Here is a 19007-nt window from a genome sequence, read left to right on the forward strand (position 1 = left end):
ATTAATACTAATGTGTGCCACTAAATTGTTCTACAATATATAATAGTATTTTTGGTCATCTATAAATTTATATTTTTAGTTATTTCTTAATATTAACATTAACTGCTTATTTCATACTTAACAATATTTGGTAAATGTATAAAAGAATTAATGGACTGAAATACAAGGTTGGAAATGTTAAAGCAGAGTCCTTATTTTTCATTATGTAATGTAAAGTGGCATCTGTAACATATTGTATTTGTTTTCCCCATTCACATTCTTCCATAAAAGCAGTGATACAAAGGATATGAAAACACTACTTTCTAATGAGGAATTTCAGTTTTTTGTAAACTATATCCTGAACATCATATTCCATTTAATTTATGGAAAATATAGTGTCAAGTAATACAAGCACATGTGTACATTTTAACATAATTTTTTAAAGATTAAACTATATATCAATTTTATCAATATAATACTTAGTGATATAAAATTTGACATATGGCCGTTAAGAATAAATTTCTTATCATAATTATTGTTAGCTGGCAACATGATTGACAAGAGACAGGTATTAAGATATAAATAAAGAAATCATATTGTAAATTTCTTAAACAATCATTAAATGGCAAATAGTAAAATCCCTTATTTAAATATCATATCTACTTAGTAGGGCTTCATGATTTACTGCGAGATCCTCTGAAGAAAATAATCTATTGCAATTATTATTTTGAAATCTACCTGAAAGCATGGTTTTGACATTCACTTTACATATCTGACATCATATGCTTTGGAAACAGATAGTGATGCTAAACCTCCAGATCTATTTTGTTACATGGGGGAGGAGAAAAGTGATTTAGGACCACTGACAGGCTCTAGTCTCTAACACGGACCTAGGAATGAGAAGATGGGGCAGAGAAAGGAGGAGAGTGTCAGAGTTATGTCAGCACTGTCTAGAAGTGGGGGAAGCGGGGTAGGCAAGAACTCACGAAGGGCTGGGAAAGAACTGGTCTCTTGGGACCTTGGAAACACTGAATGACTGCTGAGTCAAAATCATATTACTGGGAACTTGTCATCAAAAACTGATTACCAAAATGGTCAGATATAAAGCACAACCAATTTATTTAGAATTCAGTGATAATGAGCATGAATCTAGCATACATAATTTCAAAAATTTATATATAATATTGGTTTGCAATAAATTAAAATTAGCAATATATATACATACATATAAATTCCATTTTAAAATTTTAGACATTTAAAATCTTATTAATAATTCAAATGCTAATATTCCACAGTGTCACAAAATCAGAATTAGAAAATGCTCTAGTAGTGTTAGGTTACGTGGCTTTCTGAATATACTTACTGATGATTTGTTAGTATCCAGGACAAAATTATCAGGATTACTGTTCTTTACTTGCAATTCTAAGGTTTCATGTGTAGGATTAACTAAAGGGATCATCTGAGTGAAATATCTGGAAGAAAAAACAAAGCTAGTAAACTTGTTTATAAACTTGTTCAATGATAATTTTATAAACTTGATGATTGTTATGTGTTGAAATGCATCCCCCCAAAGATACATTGAACTCCCAATATCTCAGAACGTGACTTTATTTGGAAATACGGTTGTTCAGTTATTAGTTAAGATATAGTTATAATAGAGCGGTGGTGGTGGGGGGGCTTAATCCAACATGACTGCTGTCCTTATAAGAAGATGATATGAAGACAACTGAGAAGATGGCCAAATGATAATGGAGGTGAGATTGGAGTGATGCATCTGAAGGCAAGAACACCAAGGATTGCTGGCAAGCACCAGAAGCCGGAAGAGGCAAGAAAGGATTCTCTCTTATTGGTTTAAGAGGAAACATGGTCCTACTGAAACCTTGATTTCAAATTTCTAGCCTCCATTACTGTGAGACAAAAATTTATGTTGTCTTAAGCCATCCAGTTTGTGGTGGTGGTTATGGCAGGCCTATGAAACTAATACAATGACTTTTGTGAGTTTCAAAACAAGAATAATCATGTATGAACTAATGTTGTTTTGCTAAATTTGATAATCCTTGATTCTTTTTGACACCAAATGGTTTTACACATTCGGTACTGGAATATATTCCACTTTTAGGAGCAATGTTTACTCATTATTTTAACTGCTAAATCCAGACAAAAAATGTTAACATAGTCTAGAAATAATAACAAAGAGTAATAAATTCACAAAGTTCTGTCCATTACATTGAGAAGATCTAAACTCATAATGAGTAAATACCCACTCCCCCCAAAATATGGCTGGTATTTATGCTCAAAGCAAACAATAATCAAGAGGGTTCATAATTCTCAATCTACCATCATTTCTAATGCCTTTTTATACACAACATCAAAATTGTTATCCTGTAGTAATGCAAATCAAAACCATACTGAGATATCACCTCGTATCTGTTAGGATAACTATTATTTTTTAAAAAAACTAAGATAACATGTGTTGGTGAGGATGTGGAGAAAAGAGAACAATGGCACACTGTTGATAGGAATATAAATTGGTACAGATATTATGGAAAACAGAATGGTGGTTCTTCAAAAAATTAAAAATAGAGCCACTACATGATCCAACAATCCTACTTCTGGGTACACATCCAAAGGAAATGAAATCCAAGAGATATCTCAAGGCAATACCTGCAATAGCCAAGATATGAGAACAACCTAAATATTTATCGATAGAGTAAAGAAAATATGGTATGTTTTCCTAATACCTCAAATATTATTATACAGCAAACTCATTAGCTCCACTTTCAAAAAGACACCACAAATCGATCACTTCTCATCACACTCACTGTCAACACTCTTGTCCAAACTGCTATCACCCTGGTCTTGAATTAGAATAATGACCTCCTAACTGATGTTTCTCTCACATCACATACAGATGTCAATTCCAGACAGATTATAGATCTAAATATGAGAAGTGTAGATAATACATTTTCTTAGAAATGACAGAGAAGTGTTTTATGACTTTGGAGTATGGCCGAACTGGATAAAATGAAAATGTTGATAAACTACATTAAAATCAAGACTTTAATTTGATTAAAAGCCTCCGTTAAGAGATTGAAAAGGAAACTCACAGTTTTAAAAAAGGTATTTGCAGCATATATAACCCACAAAGGTTTGTATCCAAAAAATATAAAGAACTGTAAATTATAAAAGAAAACACAGACAAACTAATAGAAAGACAGTAAAGGAACATGAATAGGTATTTCAAAAAAGACTATATCAGAATGGTCTATAAACATGACAAGGGAGTCAAACTCATTAATCATAAAGGAAATGCAAATTAAAAGTACACTGAGGACTTCACACACACCACAATGGTACAAATTAGTCTTACAATACCAGTATTTTTGAGGATATGAAGCAACTACAATTCACATATGGCTGGTGGGAGTGTAAATAGGTAAATAGGTCAATAGGAAAACCCAATTTCAAACTCTTTGTCATTATCCACTAAATTTAAATGATACTATATTCCTATGTTTAAACACAATAGAAACGAGCACAAATGTGCAACAAAAGCATATACAGTGCTATAAGCTATGTTTTTCATAATATATCAAAACTGGAGGGAAAAAAAAAACCAAAGTCTATACATAGTAAAAAGATTTCTTTTGGCAGCAAAGAAAATAAATGAAGAACAGCATGAATGGGGGTCAGGTCAATAAGGTCCAACTATCATTTTAGAGCCTCACGTGTGAACATGAGTAAAATAAGTATTAGAGAGAGTTTCTAATAGGAAAGAACAAAACCAAACCATACACATAAAGACAAAGACCATGGTCTCTTAAAATGACCACTCATATTTTAAAGGATATGAGAGAAAATATTAAAAACATGAAATAAGAACAGAATGTCATATTTAAAAAAAACAAAGGAAACATTAAAATGAAAACAACCAAAAGTGCTCTTGGATGTTGATAGCTCACATGAAAATTCAACAAAAAGACTGGAAGATAAAATTCAGTAAATATGTCTGAATGCAAAAACATAAATGAGGGAAAAGCCAAAAAAAAAAAAAAAGAAGCAAATTAAAACATCAGCCTCTAAGTTTTAAATCCAAAACATAAATGTTGTAGGAAGGGAAAAGAAAGAAAATAGAGAGATGGCATAATTAGAGATTTTCAGAAACAGAAAGTCATGTGTTTCTATATTGAAAGAGATCCCAACTACCTGGAAAAATGTATGAAAATAGGGCCACATCAATATAGATCATTAAGAATTTTAAGGACACTGAGTACAAAGAAAGATCACGCAAACTTCAAAGAGGATAAGGATCCAGGACAAGGCTGATTAAAAAGATAGTTACTATCAAATACCTTTTAATATTATGTGACTTTCAATTATACATAGTATGACTTACATAAAAATTAAATTAAAAAAATGTTAAAAATGAGAACTTAAAAAGAGAAAAGGCTAGTCTTTAGTGGAATGAAAACATATGATTGTAAAACTGGCTGAGCCAAATATTTTCACAAAAGTGTCTTACATCTATTAATAATTGTTTATACATATATATAGTTTTCATATATGAATATATTTTTAAAACAAGAAAAAAACATATAAAACTAGAAATAAGTTTGCAAATAACTTGCTTGTGCCCCACCCAGTTCCCCTAGAAGATTTTTACCAGCTCTTTGCTCCCATCCCCCAGCTTCTGCATGCTTGCTGCTCATCTTCCATCTGAGACCTTCAGATGATTGCCCTTGGGTTCTGGAGCCTCCTCAACCTTACAGCAGAAGTACCTGGGAGTTTATAGCTCATCCTAAGCTTTTAGTGACTAGTACGGGAGCGCAAAGGCACAGAATCTTGGCATCAAGACAAGGCAAACTCTGAGATGTAATTTATGCTCCAGAGTTTTCTGCAGGATCAGATTAAGTTTGGGACTGTACCAGCAATGACATCCTTGCTTAGATTCTTCCCTTTTGTTATCCTGATACTCCTATTTTCTTATTGATTTTTCTTATTAGGATCATTTTCTTATCACCTGTTGTGATATTTTGGCTCAAGATCTGATACTAGGAGAATTCAACAAGCTTTTGGCATTCTAAGAGAGAGAAAATAATGAAAAGGTACTGATTTGCCAACTAGTAGAAATTGTGACTCAGTTACCCCTATGTACCAGCACCAAACTCAGTGTCAGACATGTAAAAGGAGCTCAACCACCTAAATATAAATGGTCATATCTGAAGGGAATATGGTATTAACCAAGTGACCAAGTATTCTCAATTGCCCATTGCCCTCTGCTTTGTCTTAACCAAATTTAGTCAGCCTTCTCTCTTTCTTTCTTTCCTACAGGCCTCTGAACTCTGCTTGTCCTCAAGCCTGAGCAAGCACAAACAAAAAAGAGGAATGTGTCTCCCTTCCCAGCTTTTCTTGGGAATCAGCTTACCCCAGAGAGATGCTTTTCCTATCAGTCCCCATCGGTCATTTTCCCTGCTATGTCTAGCTTTCCCTCCAAAGTTTCTGCTCATTTCTCTCTGCTTGTCTCTCCTTTACCCTATAAAAAAAGTTTTTCTCTGTTTGATTTTGAGACACTTGCATATTTCTGAGATCAGACCATTTTTCCTATTGCAATAGTTTCCCTCCAACTATTTGTATAGTCTCTTTCTCTCCCTTGCTATAATCATTTTGAATAAAAGCCTCTTCTTACTAAGTCCCGATTTGTTTTTCTTTCACATAAGTTTTCCACAGCGTAGTTTAAATATTAAACCTTCCCTGGAAAAGAAAATCAATTTAAAAATATATTCACGTCTTATTAAAAACATTAAATGCATTATAATGATATTCTTTTAGATAAACTTTTTTCTTCCATGAAATAATATTATCTATTAAATAGAACTTACTTTCCAAGGTCACAATGTATTTCTGGCATTGTGGTTGTTTTTGGTAATTCAACAGTAAATTTCAGTAAATACCAGAATTCTAGAGCTTTATCAGGCTGAAAAACAACGCTGGTAAAGAGAATATACAAAAACTTATCAGTCGTTTTAGACTGTTTAATAGTTTTGGCAGAAAAAAAAATCCCCAATACAATATTAGACAACTGCTCTATGACAAATTCTGCTCTCGTTGTAGATATATTTAAAATTTTCTCATTTTTGGTGAGAAAATCACTTTATTATTTAAGAAAAACAGTGCCATCATTAATACTTGTTTAATAACTGTCTGTTAAATCAATGAAAAATGTGTAAACATAAGTAATTTAAATATCTTACAGGACCTCTCACAAGAAAAGCTCTGCTTTTCTACGGTGATTAAATCAAATTTAGGTATTGAATTAATGCACATATTTCTATGTGAAAGCTATCAAGTGACATGCAGCTCTGGAAAACTTTCTTTATAGTCAGCATGTGCTCATCTATGTGGAGGACAGAGAGAGAACATGCAACAATCTAAAAATATTACTGGGCTGGTATCCTACCTCTGTCATTTTTCATTTGTGGAGCCTTGAACAAGTCACTTAATTTTTGGAGCTTCAATTTCATCATTTATAAAATAGGATCAATCATCCTACACGTGTATGTATGTAAAATCCATGTCCCCAGTGATGATAACAGAGTAAGCAGTCAGTAGGTATTACCCCAAATTATGTCTTTTAATGTAGGCTGATAAAGAAAATTCAAAATTCAGTCTGTGTTTACAAAGCCTCTATGGTCATGCTGGGGAGAGGATACTAGCCCGCATTTAATCAAAATAATGTCTTTTATAATGTTATGTTATTAGTTTCATGCTTCACATTATAAAAATTTTTCTCTTTTAAAATTTCACAAATATATTCATTTATTCATCATTCATTAAAATAATTAGTCTAACTCTGAAAAAGCATATAAACTACTAGTAAAAGGCATTTTTATGGGATAATGGAATGTATTATACATACCAATACTAAGCTTAGTTTTTAAAACTATAATAAATAAATAGGATATTACTTGTGAAATAAAGTTAATTATTTTACTGTAAATGAACTGAGATAATCACGAAAACAGAAGCTATGTGTTTGTGTGTGCATGTAGCTGAATATACAGTACTAAGAAAGTTTTTCATAATTATGCTATAAAAACACTTGTCATTGCACTGCTAATACATGTGCGTATATGGGTTTATGTTTGTGATATGTGCGTGTATACACAGATGGTCCCCAATTTATGACGGCTTAACTTACAATGGTTCAACTTATCATTTTTCAACTTTACAATGGTGCAAAAGCGATATGCATTCAGCAGAAACTGTAATTTGAATTCTGACTTTTTCTTGGGCTACAACTGATACCCTACAGCATACAGCATATTTATTGTATTAGATGATTTTGCCCAACCGTAAGCTAATGTAAGTGTTTTGAGCACATTTAAGGTAGGCTAGGCTAAGCTATAATGTTCAGCAGGTTCAGTGTCTTAAGTGAATTTTTGACATATATTTTCAATTTACGATGTGTTTATCAGAACATAACCCCATCGTAAGTCGAGGAGCATCGTGTATATATATATATATATATATATATTCAGCATAGCATAAAACCCTTAATTTAATATTCTCTATGTCCTCCAAGTGGATGATTTGTATTTAAGAATATAAAATATAAACTAATTTCATCAAGAAAATTGAAAATTTAATCCCTATTCCTTATGTAATCATTTTAATTTGATTCAATTTTTGCATCTAGAAAAATTTGGTTAGTGAAAAGTGAAGTGAAAGAGGATATTTAAAGAGCAATTTAAGAATTATTTAATTTGAAATTCCAATAAATAATATTTTTCATTGGAGAAAACAATGCTAACTTTAGTACATTTTGTAAATGAATGGTATTAAATAAAGCTAAAACTATGAGCGAGTGTAAAATAAATGATTATAGCATGCAAAGAAATAATCGTTTTAAAAGCTTAATTTCAAAGGATCAACAATAAAATATATTGCCATATTGAAACTGTACCTTTCATCTCTACAGCCTGTACTTGCTGGAGAATAACAGACAGCATAGTCAATACATTCTTGTGGATGTAGCTCAAACTCCTTGAGTCCACTAAGGGCAGGATTTGATAATTCCACTTTTACATGAAGAATTTTCTCTTTTGAATTACAGAGAGGTATTTCAAAGCAAGTGCTCTCCTGGAATTACATAATAAATATAATTATCTTTTAGTGTCAATATAGAGTCATTGTTCCATGGAAGCAAATACAAAGAAAACTTTTATGCAATATAAGGCCATTTGTTTTGTCTCCTTGATTCACTACTGAATATATCTCACTTGTTTATAATTTTTGTTTTCCTCAACAGTCTTGGTAAATGGTAACATTATTATTTTTCAACAACAAATACTGTAAGAGATATATCTAGCTAAATGCTAAGAACGTTATAAAATTACATTTTAAATATATTTTTCCTTGGTACCATTATTAATATGACGTCCATTTGTCAATGTTTCCTCTACCTAGAGTACTCAAACTTCAGCATGCACAAGAATCACCTGTAAAAGCTGCTGAAGCATAGATATTGGGACCCTGCCCCCATGATTCTAATTCAATAGATCTTGGACAAAGCTTGAAAACTTATATTTCTAAAACACTGTGGATACTGCTGCTGATCCAGAGGACATATTTTAAGTAGTTCTGTACATTAAGCATCAAGTAGATCAAGTAGTAAGGACAATATGAACTAAGAACTCAAATTATACCGATGATATAACTACCTTCCTGTTTAGATTCCTTCCTTCTGGTTCCTCCTGTCCTGCCCCACTAGCTACACACTGAGCCCTGGAGGGCACTCTTCAAGTTCCAAGACATTTCCTGATTCTAATTCTGACCCATCCTGGCTAATAACTTATATTTCATTCCATGACAGCCATGATTTCCACTAAAGTAAAAAGCATTAATTGAAGCAAATGTATTAAAGGTAGAATTGTAGATAGGACATATTTCAATCTTAACAAAGACCAGTTGTCTAAAATGTTTTAATCCAATGAAAAGGAAAATGTTGGACATTTAAGTCATAATTTAAAGATTGGAAATGTATGTACTTTAGGACATGGAGCTATTTTGAAATTTATCGCATCACATTACAGGGGTGACAAAAACAACCTTGGTACTGAGCTGGTGGAGACAGTTGGTGATGGGGAGAGAATTATTCACAAAATATATCTTCAAGATAGACATTACCTCTATATAAATGAACGAGTGGATAAACGTTACATTTTAGGGGAATGTAAATAGCATTTAATGTGGTGAACAACATCTGGCAAGGAAAGATGGAAATCAAGGATACATACAAGTTTATAATTAGATTAGAGTAGATATCATTTATTACAAATCATATTTAATTATAAATGCAATGGAGAACGGCCATCTACAATAGTTTCAAGAGATATTAGAATCATGGATTCCAAAAATAAATGGACATTTAAATTCCTACAGTAAAATATCCAATATTCATAATTATAAAAGAAAAATAAAAATATAAAATGCAAAAAAGCCAACAATGGTATTATGTCACAGAGATTGCTATTTCCTAGGCAACCTGACATATTTTATAAGACTGTTACAGAACTTTGCCTCCTAGGAACTTTCTAAAGGACAAACAAATCAACAACTAAACCAAAGGACTGTGCCAGGATAACAAGTACCAACAACCATATATTGGCCTAGAAACTTCTCCCAGATCTTTAGACAGAAAATTAAAAAGAAACATTTTGGACTAGACATTGTCCTAGTCTATTACTCAGATGTTTTCTAGAGAAAGTTAGTGTCAATTTAAGACAATGCTATAGCTTCTTCAAAGAAGTAAAAATGCTAAGATCTAAACAACTGATTTTCGAAATATTTTAACTAAAACCCAGATCAATTCATTTTACATAATGATCCAGCCCATACACATACACCACTGAAAAAAAAGCTGCACAAAACATTCTCTACTCTTACCATACGTGATGTTCTCTGATACTTTCTATTCTTTTATTCTATTCTATTTCAATTTTATTTTTTTGTTTTTTAACTCCACTAGAATGTTAGCGCCACACAAATAGGGGCCTTATTTGTACTGCTAATCACTGTTCCTTGGCATCAGGAATAGTGCCACAATAAATAGTAGCGACAATAAATATTCATTAAATAATAAAATATGCAATTTATAAGATGCTTTAGAGTTTATATGTAAATCTAATTATTAATATGTCTGATAGTCTGGATAACCAGAACTTTAAACTAATACAGTAACCATGTGAAAATTTGACTCAAGAGAAGTTTAAAAATCTCAAGTTAACCCAGGCTGCCCCCTTTCATGAAGGTTACTGAGTAAGGATGGCAGCCTCAGATGGGAGAAAGACAGTGGGTTAACTATCATTTGGTTGCCAATTTACACATTCTCTGAGCAGAAAAAATTTAATTCACTAAGTATCTGCCCTGAAAATTTCATACCTCCTACTCTCACTGGATCAGAGTAAATAAAGATTATGGTTTTTTTGCTCATAAGAGTTTAATTGGATCAATGACAATTCAATATGCACTAGAAGGAAGTATTTTTCACCATATCCTCTCCCAGAAGATAATCATGAGTTCATTATAAAAGGATTATTTCTGAGGTTCAAAACACACGAAAGTATTAATTCATGTAAAGCATATTATTGATGAAATCTTCAATTTTAATTTTATTCGATTTGAAAACTTTATCGAGTCAATAAACAAACTGTTCCAAAGGGTATTTTAAAATGTACCATGTAATTTGAAGGAAGTGACAACTCTAATCTGTCTCAGTAATTTTCCTAAATTGAAAAGTCAGTGCCAGCAGTTCAGAACTCAGAAGAACCGGGAAGACAGCTCTAAACTAGGAATGCCATTGTCATTCCTCTGCTACTGCCACCTGCATGTCACTGTACCTACAGAAGTCATGCCATCACCCCCCCCCATCTCCAATCCTCTGCCATCTAATCTGAGACATACAGAATGCAGAGGTACAATCAAGGTGGGTGCTAATACCATACTGGTGGTGACATGGTGATGATGAGGATACATTGATAGGTGCCCTGGAGTTGTGAAAAAGCCAGAAACTCCTGTAGCATCTATAAGGTCGTTCACATGTATTCCGACATTTCCCGAAACCCTGTGGGTGTAGTGGGGGAACTGTGAAAGCCAGTGACACAAAGAAATATATCTAATTGCAGGGACTTATCCCTAGGAAGTACCCTCTTGCTTAGCTGTTTAAAAATAGGTTCTCTCTCTATAGATATAAATATCTGCATAGATCTATCTATCTATCTATCTATCTATCATCTATATCATCTATCTATCTATCTATCTATCTATCTATCTATCCAGCTATCTATCACCTATCTATCACCTATACATCATCTATCTATCATCTATCTATATCTATATCTATGGCACAACGATGTACATATTTTGTGATTTAACACAAAATAGGCAATGAGATATTTTTGAAAAATGCTCTTCTCTTACTAGGTCTTATCATTAACAATACAGTGAATTTAACTGAAGGTTGATTATAGAATGAAAAAATAAGTAAAGAAATGGTCATGCAATTATCATTGGCAACAGAACAAAAATTATGAAGACTCTGACTAATCCAAAACTTAAAGCCTATAAAGTGTTGTTCAGACACTTGTTTTGTTTTCAGAAAATATAGCTAATTGCTATATACTGCAATTACTAAGTATCAGTGGGAAGACAGTGGATTAGTCTCATCATTCTCCCACATCCAAACTATATGACATACAAGAGATTTTTGAGCTCAAGCAAAATGGAACAGCAGTTATTACATGTTAAAATTCCCAAGAGAAACCCTACATATTTTACAACAGAGAATGAACTACTAATGACTGATTATTTATTATGAATATAATCTGATTTTTGGAATCTGCTGTAAGAAGTAACCAAAATTATGTGCCTTGAGGGTCTAAACATTTCTTACACCAACAATATGTTAGAGAGATTCTGAGCATTCACTCATCTCTAGGGAAGATGTGGGAATTGGGTTGAATGTAACAAAGCTGAGAAGCAGACAGAAAATCAGAGACGACTTAATTACATTCAACCCAGTATCTTGAAAGCTCCATTGCCACATCTGATGATTTAAGGTTTAAGTAAAATATTTCTCAGAAGTTTAGCAAAAACAGTAAATGCAGTAAAAAATATTAGGATACAATATATAAAGGAGGACAAAAGTTTCAATGTACTTCTGAAAATATTCAGAAAGTGTCTTCTTCAAGAAGTGTACAAAGGTTTATTTGATGGAATTATTTAAAATAACCCATACCAACTTCTACCAACTCAGTCTTCATGCCTGCAAGTTAAAGAGCTCATAAGTTATTACCTTAGGCAATTACTATGAAAAATGTGGGAAAATTTATAAAGTTTCCAACAACATCAGTGTTATTGGTAGCTTATGTAGAGTTGGAAAAGACTCTGCTTCTCCACCAATGTCAGTTGAAAGTGAACACTTAATTAGTACAGCGCACCCGTCTATAGAGACAAAGAGAGCAACCTAGAAGTCCATGGGGCTGTTTTGCTCCTGCATTGTAATGTAAAACTACTCCATGAAATTGGAGCTCAAAACTTGCATTTTCATCTTTGTAGATGTTAGGAGGAAATTATTTCAATGTCTTTTATGAAATAACTATGTTAACTATTCACAGTGAAAAATAAAAGCAATAGTATAATTGACAATAATCAGAAGTAATAAACCAATAAGAAGACATAAGTAACCCAGTGTGGTATCAAATTAGGATTAAATGATAATAATTGTATCGATTACAAAGGAAGAAGCAAGTCATTTATGGAAAATGGACAAGGGCTACTATTTTGTTTTAAATTAAATTTATCAGGATGACACTGCTTAATAAAATTATATAGGTTTCAATAATACATCATATTTATATTGCATTGTGTAGTCACCACTCAAAATGAAATTTAAAGTACATTATTCATGAAAACAATATATTCCCAAAAGGGTATATGCAAATCTTAATTTTAAAAATGAAAACATACTTGAAGTGCATTACAGAGACAGAGGGTGGCTTATTTTTGCTTTTTGCTCAGTCTTCTTACATAGCCACATAAAGTACCATGATGGTATATGTTTTTCTGTAGTCATAACAGGGTCATAGAAATAGGACATTTTCATTGAGTGAAATAATCCTATCACGGTCATAATAAATCATATTCCACTTAGAAGAGACTGCTTTTACGATTTATACTTGAGTGTATCTCAGTAGTTTAACCATCCATTTTCTATGCCTCAGTGGAAATTTAACCAGAAATCAGATGAGCAAATAATTGATTTATAGACTTAAAGTGTTTTAAGTCTTTTCTTATTTTCTATTTGTTGGAGCAAAAGTTCAAGATTCTAAATAATCGATTCTATGAAGAAATCTATCTTCACATTTAAAAATGAAAATAAACTTTGTTATAGATTTGAATATTTGAGTACTAACAATAGGGAAATTAAATTGAATTAAAACATGATTAATAGAAATGAATACTGTCTTCATGTTTCATTTAAATCAGGACTCTCAATATTTTACTTTATTAAATAATTCTGGACATGGATTTAGTAACACTTCAATAATTCACATAAGACAACCCTATTCTTAGTCACTATTATTTTATTTATTTATTTACTTTTTTTCAATTACAGTTGACATTCAATATTATATTAATTTCAGCTATACAACATTGCGGTTTCATGTTTATATAACTTACAATGTGATTACCACAATAACTCTAATACTCACCTGGCACCATACATAACTATTACAATATTATTGATTATGCTGTACTCTATAACCCCATGACTATTATGTAATTGCCAATCTGTACTTCTTAATCCTTTCACCTTTTTTGTCCAGTGGCCCAACCCCGCATCTGGCAACCATCAAAATGTTCTCTGTATTTATGAGTTTGTTCCCGTTTTGTTTTGTTTATTTTGTTCTTTAGATTCTACATGTAAGTGAAATCATATGGTTTTTGTCTTTGTCTTCTCAGTCACTATTATTTAAAACCCCAAATCTATACCAGTTGCTCCAAATATGTTTCAGAGTGAAAGGCCTGGGTAGAAACCAGGAAGACTCAGTACTGAGTTGAGCAAGTACAATGCTGCTTTTGTCATAGGAGTGAGGGCAAACATGCAGGCGAAGGTTAAGTTTGCTCTAGTAACTCTTGAAATATGCAGGTAGAATGCTAATCAGTGCGGCCACTGTAAGATACCACAGAACTTAAAGATCTTTTCCATAAGCATTCCAGGTACATATTACTGGATATAAAAATAAAATTACTATAATTTGAATAGTTTATCCCAATAAGCTTATTTAATATGGATTTTTTTCAGGAATAGCAATTTAAGTGTACAATAAAAAAAGTTCTGTTTGCAAAACAACAATCTACGAACATTTAATGGGCTCTTACCATAGCGATACATTTCATTTCGATAACATCTACAGGTTTCCCAGGATGGATATGGATCTCAAGATAATACCAGACTTGTAAATTACTATCATCATCTGGTAAAAAAAAAAAAGAAAAGCGGGAAAGCATTTCTTAATATAGGCTTCAGAATAACATACTTAACATAAAAATTTGAGAAACATGAACAGGTATCATTTTCAAATTCTTTTTGATGGATTCATTTGTCAAGAGCGCTGAGGGGAGGGTAAAGAAGCAATTTCATCATAGTTTGTGAGTGATAAGAGAAACCCCATTTTGTATGGGCATCAGAATGCTCTGTAAAAGCTCCCTGCTTTGTGCCTGCCCTAACTTTAGTTTCTTGCTAAAATAAACTTATGGATGTTTTACTCTTAAGTTAAGAATTAATATTTCAAAAGAAATAATCAATCATTTTTCCCTCTAATTGCCAAAGCATTTACATATTATAGGCAGAAATGTCTAAATACGGCATTATAATTCACAATGTTACATTTCCAGTACCATAAGAATCCAGTTTAAAGACAAAGTCAAGAATAGTTAATGAGATTTCTGTTTTCTTGGGAATGTGAAAAAAGATCCTAGCAATTTATCACAAAGAAAGCGGCAGTGGGGTATGGACTAAATAGTGAGAAAATTATGATTACAGCGGGGTTCCCTACTTTAAAAAAAAAATGGCATTTCTGTCACTGGTGATGTCCAAGTCATACTACCAAATTCAGAAACCAGAACTCTAGTCTACCACAACGGCCCTGTGTAGCAGAGTTTGTACTGGCATCAAACCCAGGTTCTTTCCATTTGTTCTCATTTGTTCAGCTTCTCACTTTGAATTCTTAATTCTTCAGTGTTAACCTGGTTTGCAGTTTAAGATGTCCTCCAGTTTCAGTTAATCATATGTATTTTCATATCAATATTGTCTTGTTTTAAAGATTCCAAAAACTGCTATGTTTGATTTCTAGCCTTCTTGGGGCTCAGTTTCCTTATCTATGAAATAAGGGACCCAGACTAGTGGAATACTTAGTGTCTCTTCTGAAACAGTATATTGTTTTGCATTGCATTGTATTATACTGCATGGTAAGACACTGAATGCCATTGTATTATAGTGTAGTGTATGGCACTGTATCTTGTACTACGCTGTTTTGTACCATATTGTATTATATTGTATTCTGTCTAGTCTAATACTTTAGCTATCAAGAAGCACTTATCAAATTAGTGGAGCTGAGAACAATTTAGACATTCAGAGAAATCAGCTAGTGAGAGGAAGAAAGAGATCTAGGTGAGTACTTATTACAAATACCTACAGGAAATTCTTGAGGGCAAACTTGCCTTCACATTTTGAATTACCTCCTGTGTTTATTTATTTTAGACACAATTAATTACCTTAAAACCATTAATGTGCAAAGAATAAGTTACCAAATTTATATTGATGTTAGATTATTGCAGAAACCGCTGCTCGTGTTTGTATTGGCTGCTCCTTCAATTCTATGAAAGGATTTTAAATGCTATTATGACATTTAAAATGTGACATCTCAAAACAAACCAAAGTTCTTAAAATGAAAAGTGTTTCCCCTTCTAGCTCATGTATATTTTATGGATTTTTTCAATGCTTTAATCCACATTGAACTGACAGGAAAAATAAATTGAAAAGAAAAGGCGTCTATATCTAAGAAGACTGCTCCATGACTCTGAGTTAGTGCAAGGAGCAGTAAAACAGTCTGCACATCTATGGAATGGGAAGTGTATTAGTCAAAATTCTCCAGAGAAACAAAACCACAGGATGTGTGTGTGTGTGTGTGCGCAGGTGTGTGTGTGTGTGTGTGTGTGTGTGTACTTTTAGAAAATGGCTCACATAATTGGCTTGGTAAATCCAAAATCTACAGGATAGGCTGGCAGGCTGGAAATTCAGGGAAGAGTTTTAGTTCAAGTCTAAAGGCAATCTACTGGCAGAATTCCTTCTTGCTCAGAGGAGGTCAGTCTTTGTTCTAGAATGACCTTCAACTAATTGGACAGGACTCACCCACATTATGAGGGCAATCTGCTTTAGTCAAAGTCCACAGATTTAAAAGTAATTTTCATCCCAAATCACCTTCACAGAAACATCCAGAATGTTTGACATAATATCTGGGTACCATGGCCTAGCTGAGTTGACACATAAAATTAACTATCACAGAGACAATAGCGACTACTATTTGTAATTGTGGCTTTTCCATAAAGCAATGTTGTGATGTAGCTGATTTAATTCCTATAGTGCTAAAGGTATACATTGAATATGAATTCATTGGTTAGAATGAAATTAGCGATGATTTATTGATGAGAACAACATAAGTAATAATAATCATTATTTAAGTACAGGCCTTAAAACATATTAAAATATTTTTCTAATTATAAAATCAATAACATTCACTATAGTAATTTGAGAAATTCCTGAAAAGCTTTAAAAAGACATAAATTATTCATCATCTCATGACCAAGTGTACACTAGTTCATTTTTTGTATAAAATTTCAGGCTTAATATATCAAAAAGACATAGATATGTAGTTATATATATATATATATGTATATGTATATATATATATATATATATACACACACACATACACATATATATACTCACACACACATAAATACAGTGAGATTTACAAATTATATATAATTGATATATCTGTATATGTGTGTATACACATTTCTATTGTTCAGATAATATTCACTATTAAAATTTAAGTTTCATCACTAGTCATTATGGAAATACACATTAAAACCACAGTGAGATATCACCTCGTACCTTTGAAATGGCCATCATTAAAAAGACAAGAGATAACAAATACTGGCACAGATGTGAAGAAAATGGAACTCTTATGCACTGTTGGTAGGATTTTAAATTGTATAACCACTATGGAAAACAGTATGGAGGATCCTCAAAATTTTAAAAATAGAACTACCATAAGATCCAGCAATTCTACTTCTTGGAATATATCCAAAGGAAGCAAAAACACTAACTCATAAAGATATCTACACCCATATGTTCATAGCAGCATTATTTACAATAGCCAAGACATCGAAACAACCTAAGTGTCCACTGATGTACAGATAAAGAAGTTGTGACACACACACACACACACACACACACACACTCAGAGGAATATTATTTAGCTACAAAAAAGGAAAACCTAACATTTACATTGAGACGGATGGACCTTGAAGGCATTATGCTAAGTGAAATAAGTCAGACAAAGAAAGACAAATACTGACCTCACTTACATGTGGAATCTAAATAACAAATCAATAAACAAATAAACAAGAAATCTACAAAACTCATATAAAAAGAGATCTGACTTGTGGTTACAAGAGACAGAGTGTTGGGGAAGTGGATAAAGGTAGTCAAAAGATACAAACTTCCAGTTATAAGATAAATAAGTCCTAGGGATGCAATGTACAACACGGTGACTATAGCTAACACTGCTGTACTACAGGAAAGTTGTTGAGAGAGTAAATCCTAAGAGTTCTAAACACTAGGAGATTTTTTTCCTTTCTTATTTTTTACTGTATCTATATGTGAAGATGGATGTTAGTGAAACCTATTGTGGTAATCATTTCGCAACATATGTAGTTAAATCAAACCATTATGCTATATGCCTTAAACTTATACAATGATGTATGACAATTATTTCTCAATAAAAGTGGACAAAAATCATTTATGTAATACCTATTTAAAAACATTTTAAATAAAATTTAAAAACTAAAAAAAATTAATTATTCAACATAATAGATCATGTAAAGAATATTCTTATATAAAATATATGTGCATATATTTATTTTGTTCCAACAAATTTCTTACACTGAAATGATTGGATCAAGGGGGATAAACAATTCTTAAATTTTAAACATACTGTAAATGCTCTGTTCAAATTTTATCAATTCAAATTTCTATGATAATGCATAAGATTGTCTCTTTCAACCTGGCCCTCATTAAAACTGGGTGTTGCCATTATTTATCATATTTCCCTATTTGGAAGGTTAAAGGAAACTTCTTTTTTAGCTGTTTTCATTTGTTTTCTGCTCCAGCTTTACTGAGGTATAACTGACTGTTAAAAATTATATCTATTTAATGTGCATATACATTTTGAAATAATCGCCACAATCAAACTAATTAACATATCCATCATCTTACATAGTTACCATTTTTTTTTGTGGAGGGGGAGGTGAGGACACTTAAGCTCTACTTTCTAAACAAATTTCAAGCATAAACTATCATATTCTTAACTATAATCACATTGATGTACATTAGATCTCCAGAACTTACTCATTTTGCATAACTGAAACATCCCTAATTGAAAAGAAATATACTGCTGAGCAGTTAGTAAGAAAGAGACCCATGTTATTAGAGGTGATAGAAAGGTTAATCTTGTCTGAATAGGGATATGGGAAAGCCTACCTAAAGAATTGGGGATACTGTAATGTTACTAGATGCATTTTTCCTAGGTCTCAATCTATCTTGCAATCCACCATTGTGCAGCTTCTTTAAAAATTAGATAGCATTCTATTTTATTCCATTAACATGACACCATAATATT

General features: G+C 32.2%; 1 protein-coding gene across 1 annotated transcript in view; it reads right to left on the minus strand.

Moving 5' to 3' along the window:
- The window catches only part of CFAP47 (cilia and flagella associated protein 47), a gene marked incomplete at its 3' end in the record, with an annotated part of 348750 nt that overhangs the window by 64656 nt on the left and 265087 nt on the right, over positions 1 to 19007 (minus strand). Inside the window, exons 47-50 of the mRNA XM_039855224.1 lie at positions 14422 to 14516; positions 7943 to 8118; positions 5859 to 5966; positions 1343 to 1451 (exon numbers count right to left, since the gene is read on the minus strand). Coding sequence (XP_039711158.1) covers positions 1343 to 1451; positions 5859 to 5966; positions 7943 to 8118; positions 14422 to 14516 — 488 coding nt within the window. The remainder of the gene's footprint in view (positions 1 to 1342; positions 1452 to 5858; positions 5967 to 7942; positions 8119 to 14421; positions 14517 to 19007) is intronic.

This window comes from Pteropus medius, unplaced genomic scaffold, assembly GCF_902729225.1.
Source record: "Pteropus medius unplaced genomic scaffold, Ma_sr-lr_union100, whole genome shotgun sequence".
Lineage (NCBI taxonomy): Eukaryota > Metazoa > Chordata > Mammalia > Chiroptera > Pteropodidae > Pteropus > Pteropus medius.